Below are 12265 nucleotides of genomic sequence, written 5' to 3' on the forward strand. Positions count from 1 at the left end.
GTTTCCTTTTAAGCTAACAGTGCATTGTTTGGGTTGAGTATACATGTACATTACCTTGCAAAGGCAAATCTTCTATTTCACACTCTCTGATTTTTCTGATTACATAATAGGTAATGTTTCAGAGGTTACAAAATTATATTAGCAGATCTACTGAAACTATGTAAAAAAAAAGGAAAAAAATCCCCTATGTGTAACCTAGGTGGAAAGAGAAAGAGCAAACTGAATTAAATTCTTCACTTGCAATCCCTGAGCTGAGTGTCTGTTTCTAATGATTATGTTTATTAAATGAATAAAGAAGTCCTGCCCTCAACAGGGTCAGTTATCAAGGCTTAGCCTCATTATTGTCTCTGTATGTTGTGTTATTCGTATAGATTGGATTGGATTCTGTAGGAAGACAGAGATTATGGCTCATACAGTTATAACAATAGCATGATAGTTCTCTTGGTATTATGGGTTGCCTTAGAAAACCAGTAACAAAACGTGAATATCAATAAACTTTGAAAAGGAGATAAGATCAACACATCATACTTATTCACAGCCATATTAAACCCACTCTCAGAGTGGTTCAGAGATATCTTCAATTGCCCAAAAGTGAGGAAGCCCAAGTTCTTGTCCTTCCTTCCCTGCTCTTCCATCTTGGCAACTTTCCTCCTTGCTCCAACCTCTGAACACTGCATTCTTCATTAATACACTGAGATGGCACAGGACTGTGAAAAGACACAACTGATATCTATCATCTTACATGGTATTCTAATATCCAGGATACAGATACAGAATGTGGAATCAAAGGCTCTTTTAAATTGAACTTATATCCTAAACTAGAATGATTAACTAATTACTTTTGTTGTAGTATTATAGATTAAACCCTAAGGCCTTGTTCTTGCTAGATGAGGGCTCTATCATTTAAGCCATGCACAGTTTTCTCTTTATTTTTCAATTATTTATTATGTATCTATGCATTTTGGTATTTATTTATTTTTGTGCTAGAATTTCCCCAATTTGCTCCCTAACTCTATCCTGGCATATTATTCTTCTGCCTTTATCTCCCAAGTACAAGGATGGCAGGCATGCATCGCCTGACAAGTGACCATTACCATTTAATGGGGCACTATGGCAAGAACATGATATCCATGCAGCCTGGGATTCTAATGCTAATGTTTCCTGGCATGTGATCTGGGAGCTACCAAACTCTCTGCCTTCTGTACCTTCATTTTCCCATCTATAGATGGGGCTAAGAATATTGTTTCCTAGGATGACACAAAGAGTAAATGAGACAATACAGGCAGAGTTCCTACCATGTTTGCTGGCAAAATGAAAATCCAGTGAATATTCTTCCTATTTCTATAGTTGTCATCACCACCACCATCCTGAGTGCAAGGAAGGTCAAGGCTGGGTGTGAGCTCTAAGTCCTTTTTAGCCACCATAGACCCTATGTGCCAATGACTCTCCTTTATATTTTCTTGAGAAATAACATCCCAGGCTTTTTTTTTAATCTCCAAGAAGCTTCTAGAGTATAAAACCTTGCACAGCTTGTTGTGGATCTCATTGGCTTGCTTGTTTGCTTTTCAGTACTAGGGCTGAAGTCATGTTCTTCACTTACTTGGCAGGCAGGTGTTGTATGATTTGAGGCAGGCCAGCAGCTCATTTTGCTTTATGTTTTTTCGGGGGGGGGGAGAATAGGTCCCTGTTTTTTCCTAGAGCTTGAATTAGCCTCAAATTTTCCTATGATTGGCCAACTGCATAGGCAGCTGGGACTACAGAAACACATCACTACACTTATCTTACTGGTAAGGATGGAGTCTTACTAACACTGTTTTGCTCTGTCTAGTCTCAAACCATAATCTATCTGATCTCTCCCTTCTGAGTAGTTGTGGTTACAGGCATGAACCTGATACTTAGCCTGTAGTACAATTTTGTTTGTCTTGTTTATTTTTTTGTGCCAGTCCTGGGGCTTGAACTCAGGGCTTTCTCAGGCTAGAGCTCTACCACTTGAACCACAGCACCACTTCCAGCTTTTCCTATGTATGTGGTTCTGAGGAATTGAATCCAGGTCTTCGTGCATGCTAGACAAGCAGTCTACCCCTAGGTCAAACTCCCGGCCCCAGCCTGTAAGTACAGTTTTAAAATCATATTTTTCAAATAAAATTCAAAATGACCTTAAATGCTGAGCTAATAAAATATGATCTAGCAAAGTCTTTGTACCCAAAGGAAAGGAAAAGATTGAAATCAGGGTTTGTTAAACACCATTCAATATGATTTAAGAGAATTGGTTAAAATCTCCTGCAAACAAGGTTAGCTTAGTAAAATTGAATACACCTAATAAGATGGAGATAGTTATCAACATTCAGAAAATTTTAACATCCTCTAGGTCACTATATCTCAAACTATCGTATCACCTAACATCACCTGGGAATTTGTTAGAAACAGAGATTTCAGGATCTCATTCTGTTGATGCTGTGGTAGGCATTGAGGTTACAGTAATTTACCAGTGATCCTAAAGATAATAAAATTTGAAAACCATGAATGTGAGCAAAGGAGAAAATCAAATTCCACCCCGATAAACATTTACTGAGACAATTGAAACTGAAATGGAGTCTTGCCTTAGGAGAGACTTTAGAGAAAAGTCGGCTGGAAAAAAAACTTAAAAGTCAAGGAACCAATCAACTGACTGAGAAAAGGCTAAGAAATTGTCTTCTGTTATTCCCTCTAGTGAAATAAGGTACTAAAGAGGTGATCAGAGCATTCAGTAGGGCAGTGTTCAGAGTACACAGTACAAAGACCATAACAGGAAGAACCAATTAGCACCCCATCTTTCTGCCTCACCTAGGGAACTAAAAGCTACCTGTTCCACATTGTGTGAAAGACTGTATTTCATTTTCACCAAAAATTTGCTTTCATTTTTCAAACAAATTGTTTTAAACCCTTATAACTCAAACTCCTGATTTAAAAAGGTCTACATTAAATATAGAAGGAAATGCTTAACTATCAATGAGTCCCTGTTTTACTAGTGAAACTTAAATCTTTTCATTAAATATAGCATTGAGAAAATTATTTGACATATTGTTTTTAACCACAAATGCTTAAACAGTGCTTAAGAGCTAAAATATAAAATGAAAATCAATATATGGGAATACAGAGTATTTTTACCTGTTTCTCTATTCTTTCTCTTCTTTCACTTTCTCTTTCCGTGTAGTATTAATGTGTGTATATGTATGTACTATATAAACATATGTATATGTGTGTCTGTTAGTATATACATCTTAGATCTCATTCTTTTTATTTTTCTTTTAATGCCTGCACTGTCCTTGAGTTTCTTTTGCTCAGGACAGCATTCTACTACTTGAGCCACAGCTCTACTTCTGATCTTTTGGTGATTAACCAGAGATACAAGTCTTGAGGACCTTCGGACAGGGCTGTCTTTAAATCAGAATCCTCATATCTCAGTCTCCTGAGTAACTAGGACCATCGGTGTGAACTAATGACATTCATCCTACACCCCACTCCTTTTCAAAATATATATTTTATTATCTTTAAATAGTTGGACAAAGGAGTTGCCATTCATCAAAGGAGTTTATCAATACAGTGTGTCTTGATGGACATCATCCATTTCATTCTGGATCAAATATTCTAATTAGGCTTCAGAACAAAAAAACTAAACATGATGAATCTGGCCCCAATGACTTTTTATAGGTTCTGTTTAACCTGATTGTGTTACATTTTCCAAGATATAAGCTTATAAATATACTTTTCCTTTTCTACTCAAGTTCCTCTTTCTGCTCTATATACCTTTTATTTTTTCAGGAGCTGTGATTTACCATCTAGTCACTTAAACTTCATGATGACTAATTGAATTTTCTTCTTATCTAACCCACCCCACTGTCATCTCCTTTCTTCATAATTTATTTTATTTCTTATTTTTCTTTGTAGTTAGAACTTAAGCTTAGCGAATAGTGGCGATGTATCTGTAACATCTGGAGGTAGCCTTTAAAAAGTATTTTCTTATCAATGTACATAAGGAGAACACACATTGCCTAAAGTCTTGTGGACCTTGGGATTTGAGTATGCATCTGCCTCCAGAGAAAATAACATGTCCAGTTTTTTAAGAGTATGTTTCTAGTTCACTCTCTTCCTGTGTTTTATTACAAGTTTATTTTTTGGTTTTATTTTAGGTCCCAGTTGTTGACAATATTATCTGGTTTGGGTTTATTAATAACAACATTTTCTGGAGTTTTGGGGAATAAATACCTATGGATTTAGAAACTGGATGAATTGTAATAATACAAAGGATATCTTTAATAATCACAAGACTTATTTAAAATGTGCTTATGAGAGAAAAATGTCCTGTCAAGAATACATTACTAACTAAATCACCTTTACTAACCAGTTGCATTGATTTATGGGAACTGTCATTCCAAAAGCTCTTGGCTTTTTTAAAGAGATTTATTATCTAAGAAAATCATAGATACATGGCTCTACTGGGTTGGGACTGCCCAAGTCATGTGTATATCTTTTATATATACTGTACATAAACATGAAATTTCACATTGGTTGAAGTAATACCTCATTGTACACTATACTCAGAACTCTGAGGTTGACTGGAATCAGACCTTCAACATTATAAAATTCAAATAAAAAGATCTAATTGTTCTTTTTTAATCTGTGCCTTCACTAAACAGGAATTCTAGAATGTCCAAATAGAAAGGAATTCTTGGCTGACTGGCTGATGTAAGAGAAAGCTTCCAGAAACCCATGGTCTGGGATTCTTCAGAGTCTTGGCAGATTACGAACCTTAGTTGCCTTTTATTGCTAATCAGGGTTCAGATCAAGTGCCTGTAAGGAGCCAGGACCTACTTGTGAGGCTAGGGTTGAGTCCAGCAGTTGAACAACTTCCAGTGAGCTCTCCTAAAAGATCTTTTCTTCAGAAACCAATTCTGCCTGGTCAGTGTTATTGTAATTGTCTAAAAAGACATAGATGTATGTATCGTGGGTATCCTCTGGAAAAGAGAACTAAGATAGAACACTAAAGACAAACACAAGCAATTTATTTAGTGGCTATTTTGCTCTATACACTTCCTTCCACCTAAAATCATCTATACCACAGGCATAGTATCTGTCTTTTGCAGACCTAAGTGCAAGGGTGTACAATGATAATGCAATTCTTTAGGGGTGCAATACAAAAATGTCAAAATTATATGATTGCTAATTGCTATGAGTTGAATCTCAAATCTCAAAATTCAGGTGTTGAAAGTTTGACCGCCAGAGGATAAAATGTTAAGAAGTGGGGCTTTGGGGAGAGCTCATGAATGGATTAATACATTCATGGTTTCATAATTTAATGAATAGAGAAAGCTTTAGGAAGCCACTAGCACAATGGTGTTCATTGCAAAACTATTTACCATAGCAAAGATATGGAACCAACCCAGGTGCCTCTTAGTAGATGACTGGATCAAGAAGATGTGGTATTTATACAGAATTGAATTCTATGCTGCCATCAGAAAAAATGACATCACTCCATTTGTAAGGAAAGTGAAAGACTTGGAAAAAATCATATTAAGTGAAGTAAGCCAGGCCCAAAGGAACACAGGCTCACTGGTTTCCCTCCTCTGTAATAATTAGTACACACCTAGAACTTTCCTAGCAGAGGATTACAATAATGCAAACCCTAGATACATAAGGCCATATGGGATAAAGTTAAATGAAAGGATCTCCAGGATACAGAAACAAGACCTTTATTTTGTGTGATTGTTGTTCTTAATATACTATGTTATTTCTCTTCTCTTTTGTTGCTCTTTGGTTAATCTTATACTGTTACTGTATCTGACTTTGTTACCTGGTATATTGTATAAACCTTTATTTGCTTATCTGAAATAAGAAAAGGAAGGGGGGAAACAAGATAACTGGGAGGGATGGAGGAAGGGAAATGGGGACAAAACATGAGAAAGGGTATCAATGTGTGAGAAGTATTGCACCTATTATCTGGAGAATATAACTGTAACCCTTCTATACATAACAATAAAAAAGAAACTTTAGGGGTAGGTTGTAATTTGAGGATAAAAGTCATTCTCGCCCATTTTTCACTCCTGGCCATAGTGAGGTAAGTTAGTTCTCTCTCCTACATTTTCTCTGCCATATTTTTCTGCCACATCACAGGCCCAAAACATTGAAACCAAATGACTGTACACAGAAATCTTTAAATTCATTAGCCAAAACAAACTTTGCTTCTCTTAGGTTCCTTGCTCTTGGGTATTTTGTCACCATGTTGCAAAGACAATTAACACACTTAGTAGAACCTTACTTAGCTTACAAAGGCATAAAAAGCATTCTTGGTTATTTTCAGCTACACAACTCATAGCTATTTTCAGCTAAGTGTTCAATGTTTCTCTAGTGGTGACCCACTTGGAAATAGTATGAAATGTTTTCAAAATATTTAATGTATAGTAAGCATGTTAAATAAATTACCTGTTTATGCGAAACTAGGTTTGCTCAAATTTGCAAATGTCTCCAGGAGACATAGATTTTTGTAACAGTGAAATTTTAGCAATATAAAAAAGAACCCACAAACATAAAAACAGCCAAAGCTGGCAAAGCAACCAGCAGAGAAGTATTGTTATTGTGGAGTGTTGTTTGATCAGAGTTGGAAGTCAGGTAAGGGGAAGTATGTGAAAACAAATGAGCCATACTACTAGACCACAGAACACAGGTTTCTGAGAAGGCTGAAAGACACTGTGCCACAAAGTTTTCATCCTCATAATGGAAATGACTTTGATAAAATTCCTTCAGTGAAGGACAGATAAGAGTAAGGAAGGGTAGCAGGCTATAAAATTAACCCTCAAAGGGGCTGGGAGTTTGGCCTAGTGGTTAAAGTGCTTGCCTAGCATGCATGAAGACCCGGGTTCGATTCCTCGGTACCACATATATAGAAAAAGCCGGAAGTGGTGCTGAGGCTCAAGTGGTAGAGGTCTAGCCTTGAGAAAGTCCAAGGACAGTGCTCAAGCCCTGAGCTCAAGCCCAGGACTGGCAAAAAAAAAATTAACCCTCAAAAATCAACTGCCTTCCTCTACGCCAACAGTGAGAGGAATGAGGCAACAATCAGGAAAGCAACTCCTTTTGCAATAGCCTCAAAGAAAATAAAGTACCTAGGAATTACCTTAACTAAGAATGTAAAGGACCTTTTTGACGAAAACTTTAAAACATTAAAAAAGGAAATTAAAGCAGAACTAAGAAAATGGAAAAACCTCCCATGCTCCTGGATTGGAAGAATCAATATTGTGAAAATGACAATCTTGCCAAGGGCTATTTACAAATTCAGTGCAATACCCATCAACATCCCAATGTCATTCTTTAAAGAAATAGAAGAGGCAATCCAAAAGTTCATATGGAATAATAAAAGACCCTGTATAGCAAAAAACACTTCTTAGCAGAAAGAACAGCACAGGAGGAATTTCAATACCAAACTTTAGACTCTATTACAGAGCTATAATTATCAAAACAGCTTGGTACTGGCACAAGAACAGGCCTGAAGACCAAGGGAATAGAACTGAAGACCCAGATATTAAACCACAGACTTATAGCCACCTAATCTTTGACAAGGGAGCCAAAAAAATAGAATGGAAGAAAGATAGCCTCTTCAACAAGTGGTGCTTGTTAAGCACTGGTTAAGCACATGCAGAAAACTAAAGTTGGATCCTTCTTTGTCACCCTGTACTAGAATTAACTCCAAATGGATCAAAGACCTGGAGGTAAAAGCCGACACTCTGAAAACTTACAAGAAGGAATAGGAGATACACTAGACCTCCTTGGCATAGGACCAAGAATCACAACAAATCAGAGAAAGGCTGGATAAGTGGGACTGCATTAAACTGCAGAGCTTTTGTATGGCAAAGGACATATCTAGTAAACTAATTAGGAAGCCAACAGAGTGGGAGAAGATCTTCACCAACCATACAACAGACAAAGGCCTCATATCTAAAATATATCAGCAGCTCAAAAAATTGAATCACTCCAAAACTAATCTCCAAAATAACAACCATCCCATTAAAAGATGGGCCAAAGACTTAGAGTCTTCTTTGAAGAAGAAACAAAAATGGCCTATAGACCCATGAAGAAATTCTCAATATCTCTGGTCATAAAAGAAATGCAAATAAAAACAACTCTAAGATTCCACCTCACTCCAGTTAGAATGGCCAGGATCAAGAAAACTAATAACAACAGATGCTGGAGGGGATGTGGCCAGGAGGGATCACTACTACGCTGTTGGTGGGAGTGCAAACTCATTCAACCACTATGGAAAACAGTATGGCAGCTCCTCCAAAGACTAAACATAGAGATCCCCTATGACCCAGCAATTCCACTACTTGGCATTTACCCAATTATCTAGAAACAAAGACATACTAAATCCACTAGAACAACGATGTTCATTGCAGCACTATTTATCATAGCAAAGATATGGAACCAACCTAGATGTCCCTCAGTTGATGAGTGGATCAACAAGTTGTGGTATTTGTACACAATGGAATTCTATGCTGCTGTCAGAAAGAATGACATTGCCCCATTTGTTAGGAAATGGAAAGACTTAGAAAAGATCATATTAAGTGAAGTAAGCCAGACTCAAAAGAACTTAGGCTCAATGGTTTCCCTCAGTGGTCCTAATCAGTAGAAACCTTGGGCTCTCCTAGCAGAGATTTGCAATAGAGCAAAACCTTGATACAAAAGGCCATATAGTAGGATGCTAAATGAAAGGATCTCTAGGATATAGAAACATAAGCCATATAATGAATGATTGTTGTCCTTAAGGTACTATGTTGTCTCTCATCTCTTTTGCTGTCCCTTGGTTATCTCATGTTGTTAGAGTATCTCACTTTGTTACCTGATATTTTGGATATATTTGTATTTGGTTATTTGAAATTGGATAGGGAAGGGGGGAAAACAAGATGAGGGGTGGGAGTGGGGGGAGGGAAATGGGGACCAAGACATGTGAAAGGGTATCAATGTATGGGAATTAATGCACCATCTATCTGGCAAATATCATGCAACCCTTCTATTAATTACAATAAAAATATATGAAAAAAAAGAGTAAGGACAGTAGAGCTTAGTTTTAAAAGAATGTCACACTTCTGCATTGTCTGCCATGTGCAGACAGAATTGTGAGTTATCAAATAGGGCAGAAATTGTGGGAGGTTGTAATAACACTCATTTTATAAGACTTTACTTGAAAAGACAGATTTTGAACTGCTGCAATATCTGTAATATCTTTAAAATTGGGATGTTAGCCGTCGTTCAGGTGAGTGAAAGGTTCTGTGTGTCCAGAAATAGATTGACAGACAATTCAGATACAAGGCAGAGACAAAATGAAAATCTAGAGAGACAAAAACACTTTCTTATCTATTCCTCTCTAGTTTTAAAAACAAAACATAGGGAGATAGAAAACCATAGCACATGGTATTTGTGCGCCATTTCAGTTAATTTTCTACTCATACTAAGAAGCTATCACTCTATACAATAATAAGCTGTAGGTATACTTCTGCCTTTACCAAGCTTGATATAAGCTTCTAGGCAGAGTGCAGGTGTTATCTGGTGATCTTTTTTTTCCTTTTGTTTAGACTCAGTTTAAGAGAACCTACTAGAGTGTGTTAAAGGGCAGTAACAAAATTAGATGATCTAAATCTAAAGTAACAAGTTAGAATCTCAAGAAAAGACAGGTAGGTTTAGTAGACAAAAAACCATCTTGCCAGTTGACAGTATAGAGCATTAGAGGATAAAAGACTAAGTAAAGACACACACACACACCAACATTCAGCTATAAACACTGTTACATTTTGTATATTACAGTGAGCTTTTTTACCATTCATCAATGTCTATCCTGGATGTTACATTTTGCTCTTTGGTTCCCCTAATTACCTTTGATTTGCCAGGGCAGGAAGTACAGAGGAGGGGACAGAGGCAGGATATGAAGGGTAGTCGTATAGTAGCTAACAGTAATTCTCAACTAGCACAGTTCTGATTTGGATTCTTACTTTTTTCCCATTTACTGGAGTTCATTTTGATAAATACTATTTTATATGATCAGAGGCACAGACACATTTTGCCTTGTATTTCTCTCCTAGGAATATTCTCTGTTGGTCTCACTATGTTTGAATTCCCAGAGTTCTATATGACCCAGTGCATTTTAGATCTAGTTTCCACATGTGATAGAAAACATGTTTGTTTTTTCTGAGCTTGGCTTACCTCACTTAACATGATTGTTCTAGGTCCATCCATTTCCCTACAAATGACATATTATTCTTTCTAATGGCTATGTAAAATTCCATTGTGTATAGGTACAATATTTTTGGATCCACTCATCTATTGTAGGGCACCTGGTCTGTTTCCATAGGTTGGCCATTGTAAATAGTACAGCAGCAAACATGGACATACAAGTGTCTTTATGGTATCCTGGCTTGTGATGTTCTGGGTAGATGCCCAGATTGGTATGGCTGGGTTATAGGGAAGATTCATGTTCAGTTTTCTTGAGGGCCCTCTAGACTGCTGTCCAGAATGGTTGCATTAATTTACATTCTCACCAACAGTGCAATAGGGTTCCTTTTACCTCATACCCCTAGTGGATGCTTCCTTTTTTTAAATTTCAGTTAAGTTGAATACTAGACATATTATTTTCAGGCAAAGTCAATGAATAATTCACATGTACCTGTTTTTCTCCACTTGGCTTTTTATGGTTCAGTAGCAGCTCAACGGCTCCCACCACCTCTTTTCTGATTGCATGTAACAAAGCATCTCCCACGTAGACATTGAAGCTTAAGAGCAGCTCAATGAGCTCTAAGTTCTCATTTTCAATTGCTATGAGGAGAGCAGTTCTTCCAAGAGGATCAATGCAGTTAATATTGATTTTAAAATAAATCTCAGCTTCCTCTAGGGATTTCTTCACACTTGCATAGTCTCCCTTTTCCACGGCATTCAGGTAGGATTTTTCTGAGGGAGAAAGTTCAGATTCTGCTCGGACTATCCTTAGAGGAATGCGGTCACGATAAGGGGCATTTACATTCCTTTTGTAATAGAACTGAGCCATGTTTCATGCCATGCTAATTTTTAGTCCTGAAAAGACACAAAGAAAACACGAAGGTTACTCTACTCTGTTTGCTGTTACAGATCATGTTTCCAAGTCCCAATTGTATTGATGACCAAACTATTACTGTTAGTGACTTGCAGATCTTTCCCCTTAGAAACAGAATTAAACTTAATATTTATCTGATTAACAGGAAGCACAAAGCCCAAATCTAAGAGGTTAAAAGAGGTACTTGGTATGGGATTTAAAAAAATCACCCTGCTAGAAACATTTTGCTGCAATGAAAGAGTTTTGGCAAAAAATTACATATTTTATCATGAGTAAATATTGTTATGAAAATACTGTGAAAATCACAAGTTGTGTCTTTAAGGTCTTCAAATTAGATTCTGGTTGTTGAAGTCATTGTTATTGTCAGTTACGCTAGTCATGAATTTGCTACTGTAACAATACAGATCAGTTGTACCAGCCAGATACTTCTCAATGTTATCTAGTCTGTTTTTAATATTAGTAAGCATTGAAAGTTACTATTAATTACTACTCTTAAGGTCAATGAAACACTATGCCTCAGACGCATAGAGTTGGGTTTTACTGTGGGTAAATTAATTCATTTTGGGCAAATGATTACACTAATGTCTTGATGATATCAATTAAGGTAAATAAAAGCAATTCAGTTTCTAAATGAAGGACTTGGGAAAGGATTAGATAGAGAAGGAATGCACTAAAAAGACTATATTTTACATTTTTTATCTTTATATAGTGGAAAATGATGAGGCAAGATGTATTTATTAAAAAATTTATTATTATTCAGAATTTCAGTAAAGACAGATGGAATTGAAGAAATTACTTCAAATACAAAATGATGGTAAAATGAGCTAATAAAGTCACTATATTAGTTTAGCATTATTAATAGTGATAAAAGTTTGTGAAAATGCATCATATTTTTGACATTTTTAACTAATTGCTCACTTCACACCTGTTATTTGAAATATTTTATTCATCTTTGATCTGTAAGTTAAACATGCATGTGGCTTTATCTATATTTATTTTGTAAAATTAAAATGATTTGTCCACTTTGATGGTTTAAGTATGTATGTTCATATTAATTTACCCTTACAGAACTCATTTTGTTAGCAAATTAATCTGATTTGAACGCTGCTTTTACTATAAACTTAAATCACATTAACATATGATTTTTATTTAATGAAA

The 12265-nt window shown here is 36.3% G+C and overlaps 1 protein-coding gene across 1 annotated transcript in view; it reads right to left on the reverse strand.

The window, feature by feature from the left end:
- Trpc4 (transient receptor potential cation channel subfamily C member 4) overlaps positions 1 to 12265 on the reverse strand; it is a 186660-nt gene that overhangs the window by 132896 nt on the left and 41499 nt on the right. Inside the window, exon 2 of the mRNA XM_090342294.1 lies at positions 10685 to 11088. Coding sequence (XP_090198420.1) covers positions 10685 to 11062 — 378 coding nt within the window. The 5' untranslated portion in view covers positions 11063 to 11088. The remainder of the gene's footprint in view (positions 1 to 10684; positions 11089 to 12265) is intronic.

The sequence above is a fragment of the Megascapheus bottae genome, chromosome 11 (assembly GCF_031878675.1).
Source record: "Megascapheus bottae isolate mThoBot1 chromosome 11, mThoBot2.hap1, whole genome shotgun sequence".
Taxonomy (NCBI): domain Eukaryota; kingdom Metazoa; phylum Chordata; class Mammalia; order Rodentia; family Geomyidae; genus Megascapheus; species Megascapheus bottae.